A 17,191-nucleotide genomic window follows, 5' to 3' on the forward strand; every position below is an offset into this window, starting at 1 on the left:
TAGGTGGGAAAAACAATGATATGCAATGACTCTCCGTTTTCCCTGTATTAATGCAAAAAATATCAGTACTACATTATATATCATCCATGCATTTATGGCATATATTTATGATCATAAATAGCCACAACAGGAATCAGAGATATGTGACATATCTGCATGTTATGAACCTAGTCTCTACACCTTTCTTTTAACCATACATATCTGTACACTGGAAACTAATCCCATTCAATCCCTTATCAACAGACAAATTTTGTACTCACGTCTTCTGCAGTCCATAAGGGTTGACTCTGGCACCTTAAATCGAAGAGATCCGCCAGCCCCAGGTAACCTTCCCCCTACTTTCAGTAATTCTCTTGCTCCAATGCCTTCAACATGAACCATATCCAGAACTGTCAAATTATTCCTGTAATAAATCAAGGAAAAGTTAAATCACATTTAATTAAAAAAAAATATTAGCACCATCACAAATCACCCAACAGCATACAATATGTGCAATGTATCTCAAAGCAAAAAATTGAAAACATGCAATGAGAATTCCTTTTCCTAATGTATGCTGTTTCCAGTGGTGGGTTGCTAACTGGTTTACTACCAGTTCGCTTGCACGTGCACGCAACACTTCTGCACATGTAAAGAAGTGTCTGGGTGGGTGGGTGGAGCCTCCCACCACTACCGGTTTGGCTGAATCGGGAGCAACCCACTTAGCCAGTTTCCCTGAAAATAAGCCCTCCCTGGATAATAAGCCCTCCCTGAAAGTATTGAAACACAGCAGCAGCCATGAGGTGACCACGCTCACTGCCTCCTGCACCTCAAAAATAATAAGACCTCCCCCAAAATAAGACCAATCGCTTATTTCGGGGGTTAAAAGAAAATAAGACCGTCTTATTTTTGGGGAAACACGGTATTAGTAATGAATTAACTTATCCTAATGAATTAACTTATTCTGAAGACCTCATGGATAAGAACACCTTGAATTAACACTGGCTTTAATGATGGGAAAAAGATGTTTTCAATAATGGAAAGATGAGAACATTATATTTCTCTGCATGAAACTGATTACTGGAAGTATATAACATTAAATAAATAAATAAATAAATAAATAAATAAATAAATAAATAAATAAATAAATAAATAAATAAATAAATAAATAAATAAATAAATAAATAAATAAATATAATAAAATAATTATATATATATATATTGTACTGATAAATAAATAAAGGGAGACTAGTATAGATCTATTTCGAGCTAATTAGCTCTCATCAGCTAGTCATAGGTATACAACCAGGGGTTGTAACACAAATACATATATATATGAACTCTATAAACCATAGCGTTTGCAAGAGGGGTCCCCAACTCCCAGTCCACGTCCTGGACCCAATCTGCAGCCGGTTGGGAACTGGGCCACACAAGCCACAGGCAAATGCATGCGAAATCATCCCATCTCTACCGCCACTGCCAGTCCATGGGGTTGGAAAGGTTGATGATCACTGGTTTACATCACCTCGTATCATTTCAGATGTGAAGCGTTTTTAAAAATCTGCAATGAACTTTTTAGCTTCACTCTCAGTAAAAAGTAGACCTACCTGACTAATATAAGGGACGTTACTCTCCTGTAGTCAAGAGGTGTAAAGACAACACCAACTCTCTTCATTTCTAGAGGCTGCAATTTCAAATGAAGCATCTCAGAACTAGACCTGCGATAATCATGGCCTTCCTGTGGTTCACCCCCCCCCCAAGAAAAATAAAAATAATAACATATTATTTATATTTGTATTTTTGGCATCACTTAACACTATGTGAAGAGCATCTTTAATAAGTTAAATTAATAAGATTGTATATAAGATTCATAAGCTCAACAAAATATTCTGATGCCCTTTTCTGTTTGTAAGAAAATAATTCTTTTTCAAATTCTTTACTAAGAAATGAATGTTATTGAGATGAAGGCATATGGAATACTGTTATCTTCCCACCAAAGGTGGTTCCTATTTTTCTACTTGCATTTATACATGCTTTCGAACTGTTAGGTTGGCAGAAGCTGGGACAAGTAACAGGAGCTCACTCCATTATGCAGCACTAGGGATTTGAACCGCCGAACTGCCAACCTTTCTGATCAACAAGCTTAGCATCTCAGCCACTGAACCACCGCATATAGCCATTATATAGCATCAAATAACCAGTTTTCCATCTTTTTGCTATGACCCAGCAACTAAGATATGGTAAATCTAATAAATAAAAACTGACTACAACTAGCAAGTTAATCTTTCTTCAAAGTTTTCTCTCTTCATTTGCACTGGAAGCAATCTTCTATAACTCTGAAAAATATGGAGGTGTTTCTACCAAACTTTTTTTTCTTAACTCCTGTCATTAGTTACCTGTGGTAATCATTTTATTCAGTGGTAGAGCCAGGTTTTTTTTTCCAATTTTTAATCCTGACTGATTAAAGTCTGCATTCTAACTAAACTTCGCTCTTTAATGTATACTCTCTAATAATAATCTTTCTGTGACCTAACCTGCATTATTTGATTGTTCCATAAAAAAGAAAAACCTGCAATAGAGACAATGAGTTTTTTTCTTTTTTAAAAGCAAATAAATATTGTAAATTAAAAAAAGTTAATTCAATATTTCATAGCAAATAATAACCCTTAATAGTTGAGTGCCTTTTGTGCATATAAGCAACACATTCTGAAAAAAGTTGCTAGAGAATGTATTTAATGCAGATCTATTTTTAAATTCCCTATATTTGTATGTATTACATCACTTTAATACAAGACATAACTTACCCGGTAAGTATACTCTTCTGTCAATCTGAATTCAGTGGTTGTATAATTAATAGATTGTATATTTGCACCAAACCTGCATCAAAATGCATTAAAATGGTTATACCCCCAAACATAAAATACAGCACAGAAATAACTACAAAGCTCAAGTTATTTAAGTTTCTATTTAATTCAAATATTTTGTTTTGAAAGAAAAATATTACCGCGTTTCCCCGAAAATAAGACATGGTCTTATTTTCTTTTCCCCCAAAAAATAAGCACTTGGCCTTATTTTTGGGGAGGTCTCATTATTTCTGAGGTGCAGGAGGCAGTAAGCGTGGTCACCTCATGGCTGCTGCTGTGTTGCAATATTTTCGGGGAGGGCTTATTTTCGGTGGAGGACTTATTTTAGCATGTGCGCTCAAAAGCCTGATTGGGCTTATTATTTTCAGGGAAACAGGGTAAATACACGGGATGCACTACCCACAGATTTTTAATTGGCTGTTTTGAAATATTGCTCTTGTGATTGTACTGTAAGAAAGGATATTACACAGTTCAAAAGTATATTATAAATTTTACTGCCAAAAGACATAACATGGCCACCATTAAGAATTTTGAGACAATTAGACATATTTTCCTACACAATAGCCACAGGAGATTGTTACTTTTGTCCAACTGAAAAAAGCAGGGCCATGTCATCCTGATGCATGTGCAAAAGAGATGAAAGTGCCACTGTAATTCTGTAGTTCTGTCATTCTGCTTCTCTACCATCCCCACTTTTCCAGCCTATTGCTGCAAATCATGAGAACCAGTTTAGTCTAGTAGTTAAGGCACTAGGGGTTTGGCACCAGGGGTGCCAAATTTGCGGCTCGTGGGCCTGATGTGTCACACGCTGGCCACACCCGCCTGGTTTAGCGAAGGGGGAAAAAAGTCACGATACGTCATGTGACAATGCTGTGACGACGCAAGTTTGACACCCCTGCACTAGACTAGAAAGTGGGAAAGACTGTGAGTTCTAGTCCTGCCTGAGTCATAAAGGCCAGCAGGATGACACTGGGTCATTCACTCTCTCTCAGCACAACTCAGCTCACAGGGTTGTTGTTGTGGATAAGGAAGTGCGTTGTATATGTTTGCTGCCTTGTAAAACAATAGAGGAGGAATGAATGAGCAAATGAACAAACAAACAAACAAGCGAATGAAAGAACCAATGAATGAAAGTAGAGGATCATATCTGCTATCATTTATTCTTAACCTCTGTATGTTCTTTGCCATGGAAGGAAAAACAACTGGCATTGGGAGCTCATTAAGAACACAGAAGACCTAAAGATAGGGTGTCAAACTCGATTTCATTGAGGGCCGCATCTGGGTTGTGTTTGAACTCAGGGGAAGGATCGTGGGCATGGCCAGCTCGATGTCACTCATGTCTGTGGTGCCTATGGTGGGCCGAGCTCTCCCAGTGAAAACGGGCTCTGGAGCTCCGTTTTCAGCTGCAACGGCCTCCTACAACCTCTACCAGTGAAAGCGGAGCTCTGTTTTTGCTAGTAGAGGCAGCGCGGGCTGGTCCTTCACTATTTCCAGGATGACCCTGTGTGCCAGATCTGGCCCCTGGGCATTGAGTTTAACACCCATGACCTAAAGCATGCATGCATGCACACATACAGTCTCTTCTGCTTTCTCTATTGCTTTCACACTTTTTTGATAAATTTAATAAACTTACACTTTATTTATTTATAATTTGTTCTATTCCAGAGTGACCTCAAGTTAGTATAAAAGTAATAGAGACCTAATGGCTAGTATCACATCTCTCCCACTACACATATTAAGTACCACAGATATGGATGGAATTTTTTGTATGGGTTCAATCGAGGAATAATAAAATAAAAGTCATATTCAAATGTTAATTACCATTTCCTGAGTAGAATCAGTGGAGCTCGAGGATCAGGATAGAAAGACAAAGGCAAGAGTTGCAATGTAACTGGGAAATATGAAGGGTTTCTTAGCGTAAAATATTTTACCTAAACAATTAAAACACAAGAATTCAAGTTATCAATATACAGTTTTAAGGCATTTTTGGAATGTTATAAATCGTAATGCTTTTCCTCAAATACCGGTATTTACAATTATACATAATTAGCATATTTTATATGATTATAAATGTCAAAGAAATTATAATGGATGTGCAATGTGCTAAGCTAAATTATTGGCTTCAGTCTGGTTTTACAATTTTCCAACACAGTTGATGTCAACATTCTTTTAAATTGATGCAATAACTACACAATTTTTTTTGAGATCATAGTATAATATATAATCTCACCATGCTATTCATTGGTGCGGCTGCACTGAAGTTCAGTGTAAGACCAGCCTCTGACACCAAATGGGGAAAAGATAATGCAGATGATTCTTCTTCAGGATTTTTTTGATAAGCAGCTTGAATAATTTCCCTAAGATTTCTTCTGTTGAGATAATACATATAAAACAGTGGTCAATGTATTTAATGCTTTTATATAAATATCAATTACATACTTTTGGGTGGGAATATTTGTGAAATTAATTCTCTTTTTTTAAAAAAAAAAAAACTTTATTTATAAAGTTTATTAGCCACCCACAGGGTAACTCTGGGCAGCTTACAATCCTAGGAAACAAATATACATAAACATTTAAAATATACATAAATCAATACAAGCAAAGGCTATGATCCAATTACAGATGGGGTGAGTGGGTGGATGTTAATTGATCAGCCACCGCCATGGTTGATGTGATGCTCTCATTGGGGCCCCAACTGAATGGCAGAACCAGGCTGGCTCTTATGAAAATTGAGGATGGTTGGGGTCAACCTCACATCAAAGGGCAAGATGTTCCAGCAGCCAACGCAATGGCAGAGAAGGTCCTTCTCCTGGACCCCACGAGCCACAATAATCAGGCTGACAGGGCCTGCAGCATGCCTCATCTGCCAGCACAGGTGAGACAGGCCAATTTCAGTTGAATGAGATGGTGCCTCAAGTAGCATCAACCCTTGCCAATGGTTTTACTCCACTGCTTATAATATTTTTAAGAAGAAAAAGTTAAGACTAATTTTGATAGTGGCTGAACAAACAAGGTAACAATGGAATGAGAGATAAAGACAATTGCCAATTGGGAACCTGTCTTCCAAGCCCTTCCTCCCAAATCTATGGCCTGCTTAGTCAGAAAAAAGCTAAGTTCACCCTATAGCTGGCATTTTACCCATAAGTGAGTCCGAACAACTTTTTCTTCATCCTAATTTGAATTATGACTATTTTTGCTACGTGCAGAAATGTAATCATAAACCACAACTCTAGCTGCAGACAAAATTGCAAAAAAATATATGTATTTATTATGCAAACCTGCAAATTTCACTCTGCTTAATTTTTTGCCATTTTTCATGGAGTTCATATGCAAGATCAGAATCCACATTCCACGTCGAGCTGTCGAGTGAAAGACTTCTTTCCCAAAGAAGGTTTGCTAAAATGAAAATAATACGCAGTTGCACTGTTACACAATGTTTATTTTAATTCAAACTTCTCTGATCAGCATCACATTTCAAAAAAGTACCCAAAAATCGATACCAGTGATGGTTAACCTTTTTCGGCTCACGTGCTAAAAGCGGGGGGAGCGCAGGGGGGTTGTGCGCAGGCACGCCACACCCATAATGCTATGTGCGCAAGTCCAGCGCACATGCATGTGCTCCTCCCCCTGCACGCATGCATGTGTGAGCACAGCTCCCCCCCCCCACTTTTGGCATGCTTTTTTCACCCTCAGGCTCCAGAGGCTTTCTAGGAGCATGGGAAAGGCAAAAACAGCCTCTACCCCTCCCCCGGAGGCTTCAGGAGCTTCCCTGAAGCCTCCGGAACACAAAAAACCGGGCCTACAGGCAAAACGGAAGTTTGGGAATGGAGTTCTGGTTTGCTCATAGGGCTGTTTTTTGTCCTCTGGAGCTTTCAGGGAAGCCTCCTGAAGGCGCTGGAGGGCGAAAAATGGCCCTACGAGTAAACCGGAAGTCTGTTCCCGAACTTCCGGTTTGCCTGTAGGGCTGGTTTTTCATGCTCCAGAGGCTCTGGAGGCGAAAAATGGCCTCAAAAGAAGGCTGAACTCAGCTGGCCAGCGCGTGCATGTGTGCTGGAGCTGACATGGCAATGCCTCGCGTGCCCTAACAAATGGCTCCGCGTTCCACCTGTGGCACGCATACCATAGGTTTGCTATCACGGATCTATACTTTTTTTAAAAATTAAAGAACAAATTTTACCTAATACAGAAGACTTATGCAAAAAAAATGTTATTATTTCTCTTGCTCAAGGCGGCATCTGACTTATCTTTCCTCTGATGTACTGCCTTGCCCCATTTTCCTACTGTTGTCAAAAAGAATATATACATCTAAACCTCTGTAGTACAAAATGTTAAGCAGCAAGGACAGAATATTGCTAAGATCTATAAAGAATAGTGTTGCAAAGAAATGAATGCTAGTTATTGTATTTTACTTGATAACAGATTCAAACATTATTTTTTTTCTACATTTACCTTTGTCTGACATTCTTAAGGAACAGTACATATCATGATGTGCTATGGCTTCAAAACGAGTCTCTCCTTGCTGAAAGATAATTGGGGAAAAAATGGTTAAGCAAAATTATCTTGCAAAAATAAGTTTCTAAATGTAAGCCAGCTTGCACTATGATTTACTCTTATGTTTTATGTGTTTCAGGAATTTTTAAAATACAAATACAATACAAATTAAATGACATAATTTTAAAATTTGTGTGTCTGGCTTTAAAAAAAAATAGAAAGAAATATAGAGATTGTACATTCCTGTGACCTAAAACTTTCTATTTCTGTCACTATAATAAAAAATGTTCCAGAAAATTCTGTGTCTTACTTAATTCAGATTCAGGAAACACTGCTTCAATTAGCTATTTATTTAATCTTTTAAATACAATTTATATGACTGCCCCACTCAAACATTATGACTACAGAGGGCAATAATTTTTTTTAAAAAGGGAAATAATTTCAATTAAAATTCAAAACATTAATAGGTGACCAGAAAAATCTTAATTCATATACTAGCTGGATACCCCTGCTTTGCAATGAAACTATGTGATTGGGCAATACAGGAGAAATCCAATTCACTCTACTATTCAATGCATTCTGTATTCATAAATTTAGAGCAATATAGTACCTGAGACAAAGCAGAATAAATCTGTAATGGAATCTCAAATATCACTCCAACATTTGTAGTCACAAAAATACTGGAAAATAAACTTGTTACAGATTCTTGTATGTGATACTTCAAGGAAAACACATTCCAACAGCCAGGAGGTAGAATCAGAGCTCCTGTGAAGTTCAGAACCTAATGGCAAAAAACTCAAGATATAAAAATACTATTTGGGTTTTATGTCTTTTGATTCTAATCCTAGTGTATATGAAAATAAAACAGCAAACAAGGATTATATTTGTCCTGCTACTTCTTTCTGCAGCAAAACCATTTCCTTCAGTATCTAGAAATTCCATAAAGCCAAAACTATGAAGATTATCAATCATTCTTCAAATATATTGGCCCAAAATGAAATGTGATTATCAATTCAACATTCAATGTCCTTACAGTTTCACTGGCGTCTCACAAATTCAGTTACAAGTAGGATAATTTCTAAAATGTGCACTGATGCACATTTAGTGGCATTTTAGAAGCTGTTCAGAATAAGAAAGTTAAACAGCTTACTTCACAGCTAACAAAAACTAAAATAAACTGGGAAGGCCACAACTGGATCACTGTAGTTTACTCAGCAGTCCTTTGGAGTGGCCTTGTACTCATTATCACCCAATATCCAAATCACAGTAGAGCCTCACATTGGTTCTATATGATGCATTTGCACTGTGCATTAATGTTGGTAGGATGCACTAAACTGAATTTGAAATTTATATTTTATGATACAGTGATAAATAGTTGTTTCATATAAATGTTCATAGCTTATACCAGTGACAGATAAGGTATCAGTATTTTATATAGAATGAATGAATACAAATACCGTGTTTCCCCGAAATTATCATGCCCTGATAATAAGACCATGCCATATTTTTCCTGTGGGCAAAAATATACGCACTCCCCCAATAACAAGCCCCCTGGACAACCCCCCCTCCAGCCAGGCAGAATGCCACTCACCAACCTAGCGATATCCGGAAGGCGCAAAGCCGCAGGAGCTGGGGGAGGGGGGCAAAGACGCTCACATTGCTTGATGCCTTTGGGATACCGCTAGGTTGATGGGTGGCGCTGTGCCCAGCTGGAGTGCTGGGTTGCCAGGCAGCTGCTCTCATGAGCAGCCACCCGGCAATGCCCCTTTCCAGCTGGGCAGAGCACCACTTACCAACCCAGTAACATCCCAAAGGCACTAAGCTGCGTAGTGCTCTGCCCGGCTGGAAAGAGAGGTTGTGAGAACACTTGTTCTGCCTCTAGCTCGCGTGTCTCCCAGCCTCACCATGCCCAGCTCTCCCTGCAGGGCTGGGCCAGGGCACCGCTGCCGCCACCATGCTCCGAGCATAACCGGCTTCCAAACTCCGGAGATCCGCTGCTGAGTCTTCCGGCAGCGGCCGCTCTGGGGCTATGCTTTATGGTTGTGGGCTGGCTGTTGGAAGGCTGGACCGTGGTGGCGGCAGTGGCAGAGGCTGGGAGGCAAACGAGCTGGAGGCAGAACAAGTGCTCGTGCAACCTCTCTGTCCAGCTGGGCAGAGCACCACGCGGCTTAGCGCCTTTGGGATATTACTGGGTTGGTGAGTGGTGCTTTGCCCAGCTGGAAAGGCATTGCCGGGCGGCTGCTCAGGAGCATGGTCTGCGACAGTGCAACACATCTGTTTGCCCCTGAGGCTGTGCCCGGCTCTTCGGGCGCCCGCTCGCAAGAGAGCAGCCACCCAGCAACCCCGAACCAATAACCGCCCCCCCCCGATAATAAGGCCCAAGCAAAATTTGGGGGGGGGGGTCAAAAGAAAATAAGACCCTGTCTTATTTTCGGGGAAACACAGTATAGATATATACACAAACAAATTGCAGAAAGAAAAAGAGCTATGACTGAGCTGAATGAAAGCACTATTATATAGATGGTTATTTGAGGAAAAGTGAACTAGGAGACCAGAAGTTAAAAAAAATTACCTTTAGAATATCCTTGGTTTGCCTTGACACATACACATCATTTAGCATAATGCTAAAATCGAAATTATTTGTAAACCATACAGACCAAAATGCTGATATATTGTGATGTGGTTCTATGTGAAATATCACTGCAAATGGATTAATGCCAAAATATCTACAGAGATAAAATGCATAATTAAATGTGAAGACTGTCAATAATTTTAATTAATATTGTATGAATATATCTATATCAAAACAATACAATGTAAAAATATTTTTTTTAAAATACAATAAAAAAGAAAATTAATCTGGAAGCTGCCTGCTTCCTCCCTTCCTTCCTCCCAATGTAGCATTACCACATTATGATGATGATGATGATGATGATGATGATGATGATGATGATGATAATCTTTGGTGAGATTCACAGCCTTTGGGGCTGGTTGGTAGCTCAACAGCTCGAGTCCTAACCAAGGACTTAGGAACTGTTAGGGTAACATCGGAGGATATAGGTTGTTCCAAGTAGGGCAGTTTTTTGTATAGTCAGAATGTTTAAGTCAGGTAAATTTAGAATTTTCAAATAGCAAGGTAGCCCTTTAGGTATTGCTCCAAGGGCTCCAATTACAATTGGGACAACACATGATTTCTTTTTTCACAGTCGCTCAACCTCAATTTGCAAGGATTTTGTGATTTTTTCTTGCTGTTTATCTTCAATTCGTGCATCACCAGGTATTGCAATGTCAATGAACCATACTTTTTTCTTTTCAATTATTGTTATGTCAGGTGTGTTGTAGGCCAAGTGCCTGTCAGTCTGGATCCTAAAGTCCAACAAGATCTTGCCTTTCTCATTTTCTAAAACCTTCTCAACCTGATGGTCCCAGTGGTTTTTGCTGTACTCAAATCCAAACTTTGGGCACAATTTCCAGTGAATGATCCTAGCAACGCGGTCATGGCGTTGTAGGTAGTCAGTTTGTGAAATTCTGCTGCACCCACTGATTAAGTGGTCGACTGTCTCATCTTTCTCATTACAGAGGCTACATTTGCTGTTGGTGTTAACATGTTGAATTTTTGCCTTCATGCAGTTTGTGGCTAAGGCTTGTTCTTGAGCTGCCAAAATAAAGCCTTCTGTTTCTTTTTTCAGTACTCCTGATCTTAACCAGTTTCAAGTTAGTTTTTGGTCAGCTTTGCCTTCAATACTTTTCAAGTATTGGCCATGCATAGCTTTGCTTTTCCAATTTTCAACTCGCTTCTCAATTACTTCTTTCTTATAGTCAGCTTTTGACTTAGTTGTCTTCAAAAGGCCTCTTTCATTAACTTCCTTGATCTTTGGTTCTTCACTTTTCTGGATGTAATCATTCAAGCTGTGTCTTTCTTCTTCCACAGTCTTTGCTTTTTCTTCCAGTAGCTTGTCAGCTCCATGCCCTGGTTGCCTAGCAGAGGGAGCTGAGCCCTGTAGCTCATTTTGCGCAGAATGAGGAGCCATAGCATCCAATAGAACCCTTGTTAATCCGCGCAACGGTTCAGCCGGCATAAATTTCATTTTTCTCATATTCACCATGTTTGAATGGGTTGTGGAGCAAATTTTGTCTGGCCCTTCACCTGAGACCTGCCTGATATGGTTGCACCTGTTCAGCATAGCCCTTAGGATCACTAGAGTGTGCAAGCCCCTCCACCATGACAAGGTAAAGCTGATTATTATTGTTGTTATTGTTTATCATCATCATCATCATCTCAATATATAGTAAAATCTATCTGTTCCAAATGTCATTAAAATCAATACATCCCTCTGGAAATTGTTTTTAAATCATGTCAAATTAATTATGATATCTGAATTAATTCTAATTTAGAGAATATGCATTCTTCTATTTTTGAGGATTTTGCATTGTAGTATGTTGTTACAAATTTGCATTAAAAACTCACCCTTCTATCACTGGATGCAAAAGACACGGCTTAAGTAAAGTTGTTCTATCCAGTAGATTAACTCTTTCCTCGTTGCTTTCATGACCACATAGTGTACCTATGTTAAAGAAAGGGAGAAAAATGGATCCAGGAAACTACAGACCAACCAGCCTGACATCAATATTTGGGAGGATCCTGGAAAAGATAATCAAGTAACAGATCTGCGAACACCTAGAAGCAAGCAAAGTTATAACCAGAAGCCAACAAGGGTTTGTCAAAAACAGATGTCAAACAAATGTTATTGCATTCTTTGATAAAATGACTAAATTAGTGGACCAGTGAAATGCTGAAGACATAGTATACTTGGATTTCAGTACGACATTTGACAAAGTACAACCTACTTCTTGGTAAGTTAGAAAAATGTAAAATAGACAGATCAACACTAGATGTAGAAACAATTTAATATAATGTGATTTACGTTTAATAGTCCTATCAAAAGGACCATGAATTTAAATAATATATACTTGAAATGTTCTTTAAAAGCCAAATTATACAGTATGCTAAATTAATACATTTTGCTGCTTTATTAGAAAGGTAGACAAAATATTAAAAGGAAAATAAATAGTTTTTCACTCTGAACAAAAACAGATCTATAAAATATCAGTTCTTTTTATTGCACAACATATGAAAATACTGTACCTTTACAAATAATAGAAGCTACTTTTGTGAAATTCATAGTCAACGATGGTAGCAATATTGGCTCAAAAAGCAAAGAAAATATTTTTTCCTGGGTCAAATGTTTTATATCCTGCAAAAAAGCAAATTATGCTATCACATCATTTATTTCCAACATAGTTGCTATAAACAACTAAAGGCAAAGTTTCAAGTCCCTGCAGTTTGTCCCATCAAGCCATTCTTATTCTGAACTACTACTATTGAACAAATCTATTAATACAGTTTATAGCCTGTTAACATAGTTTTATACTAAGAATTAGCACAGAATTACAAATTTCTTTTGGATCTTTTTAAACGATCACTTCCCCACTCCCTATTTGTGCAAATTATTTCATTCACAATTTACACCAAAAGTATGTCCTAATCTGCTTTTCAATACTCATTGGAAGTGATTGATTGTTCCCCTTTGTTCATAAGAGATGAGAGGAGATTGTTGAAATGTCTAATTATGCATAAAGACATTGAACAGAAAAAATATTTCCCCAAATATAAATCTTATATGTATTTCACATTCTCCTTAATCTACTAAAAATCCAACACACTTCTCACTTTATTGGCTAAAAGCTATTTGAATCAGCCTTTCCACAAAAGTATTTGATTATCCAGAAAAAGGGACACTTAAGGGACAACATTGTTTTGATTTTATTACTACTACTGGGTACTACTATACTATTATTATTGTGTGGTTAATCTTTGGTGAGATTCACAGCCTTTGGGGCTGGTTGGTAGCTCAACAGCTCGAGTCCTAACCAAGGACCTAGGAACTGTTAGGTAACGTCGAAGGATATAAGCTGTTCCAAGTAGGGCGGTTTTTTGTAGAATCAGAATGTTCAAATCTGATAAATTTAAAATTTCCAAATAGCGAGGTAGTCCTTTAGGTATTGCTCCAAGGGCTCCAATTACAATCGGGACAACACACGATTTCTTTTTCCACAGTCGCTCAACTTCAATTTGCAAGTCCCGGTACTTTGTGATTTTTTTCTTGCTGTTTATCTTCAATTCGTGCATCTCCAGGTATTGCAATGTCAATGAACCATACTTTTTTCTTTTCAATTATTGTTATGTCATGTGTGTTGTGGGCCAAGTGCCTGTCAGTCTGGATTCTGAAGTCCCACAAGATCTTGACTTTCTCATTCTCTAAAACCTTCTCAACCTGATGGTCCTAGTGGTTTTTGCTGTACTCAAATCCAAACTTTGGGCACAATTTCCAGTGAATGATCTTAGCAACGCGGTCATGGCATTGTAGGTAGTCAGTTTGTGAAATTTTGCTGCACCCACTGATCAAGTGTTGTTGTTGTTGTTACTATTATTTACTTTATTCATTAAACATGAAACCCAGTCAACTGAATATTTAAAAATGTATCACAAATACCATTGACAGGTATTAATGGTTGATACGGTTTGCTGTCAGCGTCCTAGGTATCAACCAAGTACCTTCTTAAAATATACGATGTTCTGTGTAGCGCAGTTTTTTGCAGTTCTGCTGGTGTTATTTCAGAAAGCTGCAAATTGTTGATGTATCTTATAAAATTCTTGGACATCGTACCAAGTGCCATCATTATTATTATTATTATTATTATTATTATTATTATTATTATTATTATTATTATTATTATTATTTTCATGGCAGTCAGTCAGATGTTCAGACTGGGGTTTGGCATGTTTGTCTACCTAATGAGTCTTACCAAGGACTTGGAATGGGAAAATCTGGATGTTTGACAGTGTTACAGATATCATCGCAGAATGGAAGCAGTTCCAAGTAAAGCTGCCTTCTGCAATTGACTGATGGAAAATTTGTCAATGCCTATGGTGTTCAAGTGGTGCTCCAGCTGCTTTGGGATTGCACCCAAGGTGCCTATTACTATCGGTACTAGCCTTACTTGCCTTTGCTATAGTCATTCTATTTCTATTTGTAGGTCTTTGTATTTTGTTATCGTCTCCAGTTCTTTCTCTTCTATTCTGCTGTCTCCAGGCGTTGCCACATCCACTATCCAGACTTTTTTGTCTTTCTTATTGACAACTGTTAAGTCCATGGTGTTATGTGGCAGGTGCCTGTCTATCTGGATTCTGAAGTTCCAGAGCAATTTAAGTTCCTAATTTTCTATCTTTTTCTATTTTATGGTTCTTGTTTATTGTTGTTATTGTTATTATTATCATTATTTCTAAAAACTTTCACTCTACTGGTTTCCAGGAGAGTTCTTTTCTTGCACACCTGATTCAATATTTGACTAGTACCAAAAAACTGAATTAATTTCTAAAACCAAATTGGGAAATAAAGAATGTTCTGTTCAGCATCATAAACATGTTGGTAACAATCCTGTTTGCATTTTGTTCCTTGAATTGAGGATTTTCTATTCAAATTTCTTTTTCAATAAAATCATAGTTTGCTGTATTATAACGGGCCCGGGCATGATGGGATCAACAAGAATTTGTGAGCAATTTATTAAACATAAAAGCGTAGAGCAAAAATAATATTAAACACAAAAATATAATGTATATATATATTTAAAAATTACCTGCACATATAGAAGGTTGTTCCCCGAATGTAATAGATACAAGATTACTGAAGAACCATCTATACAAAAAGAACAAAACCAGAAGCAAATGTAAATTCTCTACTATGACACTATACTATGGTCTAAAAAAAATTAAATTTAAAATGGTAATATATCTTGGCCTTACCTGAGGTCTGTGTTTTATCCATTGCTACATAAATTACAAAAAGGTTCTCCAGTAAATATTGTCTAAGATCCACAAATTCATGCTGCACATTTTCCATTCGGACCATTAAACTTATTTCTAGCAGTAGGTCATTGGATGCAAAGCAACAATTCTAATACAAAACGAAAGGAAAATCCAAAAATGACCACAGGTGAATAATTAAAAGCCTATAAATGCAAGTCTTAAAAGTGGGTGTTTCCCACACCAAAACAAAACTGTGTGACAAGCAAAGGAACGCTCTGATGGCATTCTTCTTGTATGCTATGCACTAGCTCAGGGATTATTATTGTTGTTGTTGTTGTTATTATTATTTTGGCATGGATACCCCAAAGAAGAGCAGTATCATACATATTACGTTGCTTTCATATAAATAGTTTAAGTTTAATTAAGTCTATCTGATGATTATATGTAAATTGAATTTATAATTTACATATCATTAGACAACCATGGAAGGGGTAGTAGTATCACTATTGAGGATGCAGTGTTATTAGATCCACTACTAGATCTAGATCTACTAGAAGTCAGTCTGCAAATCTGAAATGGAACTAAAAAGTTTGACCATGTTAAATAAACAGAATGAATGAAGAGAATGAAGCAGTTACCTGAAGCTCTACATGCCTGCACTATGAAGAGGGCAGCAGTAGCATCTCACTGCTAGTCTCTTCTAGTTATTGAGAATGGTGTTATGAATCCCTCAGCCTGCCCTGCAAATTTTAAATTACTCTCCTGCCTTCATCTGCCATCTCATGACCAATGCTGAATGTTTCATATCATCAAAACTCTGGACTGATTTCCATCTTGTTGTCTGATTTTAACTTTAACTTCTTTAACAGTATTAAAGAAAAAGCTTTGTTTGATATTCAACATTGTATTGGTAGAAGGACATTTTTGGAAGCTAACTGCCATTCACTCCAGAACTTCCAAAGTCTTCCATTATTCAGGAGTACAGGTAGTCCTCACAAGACTTTGTTTGGTGACTATTCAAAGTTACAATGGCACACGAAAAAAGGGCCATGATGGTTTTTCACACTTACCACCATTGCAGCATCGCCATGGTCACGTGGTAAAAATCTGGATGCTTGGCAACTGGTTCATATTTAACATGGTTGCAGTGTTCTGAGGTCATGTGAACAATATTTGTGATCTTCTGGCAAGCAAAGTCAATGGGGAAGCCAGATTCAATCAACAACTGTGTTATTAATTTAACAATTATAATGGATCACCCAATGAAATCACTTTCTTGTGGCAAGAAAGGTCGTAAAATGGGGCAAAAACTCCCTTAACAAATGTTTCACATAGCAACATAAATTTTGGGCTCAATTGTGGTCGTAATTTGAGGACTACCTGTAACCCCTCCACATTTTGTTGGATGTGCAAAGGGCGTCAGGACGCCATAAAGAGTTATGAAAGCTAGTCTCCAAATGCTACCTTCTACTAATATGAGATTATCTCTCAATGTTGACTTCTCCTTCCACAAAAGTAATCCAGGAAGAAAGAGTTCTTGAAACTATTTTTTTTCCATAGATGGAGTAGTAAACATGACAAAATTAGTATTTTCTAAACACTAACAGATACATGTGAGAAGTGCTGATTCTGGGAAAGGATCATTCTGGATAATTTTATAATGTTCCATTCTTCCTCTGAATACCACCAATCCAGCTGTTCTTGGGATTGGAACATCCCAGAATTTAAAATGGCACATTTTGCACATTCTTAGAATCACTTTAATAACAGAAATTGTGGTGTCTACACCCTTTTAAGACCCCCAATATAGTAAGAGAATCAGGAAGACAGGATAGCAAACAGCACAGAAACCTATGTTAGATAATATCCAGCTTAAAGTTGAAGAAAAGGAATATCTAGAATAAAAGTGATTCTGTTTAACAAAGCTAATTATTCACAGAATAGAATGTTTGAGCAATTATTAAATAATTCTAATAATGTTCATGAATAAATA

At 37.6% G+C, this 17,191-nt stretch overlaps 1 protein-coding gene across 5 annotated transcripts in view; it reads right to left on the bottom strand.

Moving 5' to 3' along the window:
* The window catches only part of TMEM131L (transmembrane 131 like), a 92,505-nt gene that overhangs the window by 16,732 nt on the left and 58,582 nt on the right, over nt 1–17,191 (bottom strand). For all 5 annotated transcript variants that reach the window (XM_081959105.1, XM_081959104.1, XM_081959106.1 and 2 more), the window contains 13 exons: nt 15,196–15,346; nt 15,030–15,088; nt 12,478–12,586; nt 11,800–11,896; nt 9,904–10,057; nt 7,942–8,112; nt 7,290–7,359; nt 6,119–6,236; nt 5,071–5,209; nt 4,662–4,771; nt 2,781–2,853; nt 1,584–1,714; nt 261–403 (listed from right to left, as the gene is read on the bottom strand). In XM_081959105.1, the coding sequence (XP_081815231.1) occupies nt 261–403; nt 1,584–1,714; nt 2,781–2,853; nt 4,662–4,771; nt 5,071–5,209; nt 6,119–6,236; nt 7,290–7,359; nt 7,942–8,112; nt 9,904–10,057; nt 11,800–11,896; nt 12,478–12,586; nt 15,030–15,088; nt 15,196–15,346 (1,525 nt within the window). The remainder of the gene's footprint in view (nt 1–260; nt 404–1,583; nt 1,715–2,780; nt 2,854–4,661; nt 4,772–5,070; nt 5,210–6,118; nt 6,237–7,289; nt 7,360–7,941; nt 8,113–9,903; nt 10,058–11,799; nt 11,897–12,477; nt 12,587–15,029; nt 15,089–15,195; nt 15,347–17,191) is intronic.

This window comes from Natrix helvetica (genome assembly GCF_964273705.1).
Source record: "Natrix helvetica genome assembly, chromosome: 7".
Lineage (NCBI taxonomy): Eukaryota > Metazoa > Chordata > Lepidosauria > Squamata > Natricidae > Natrix > Natrix helvetica.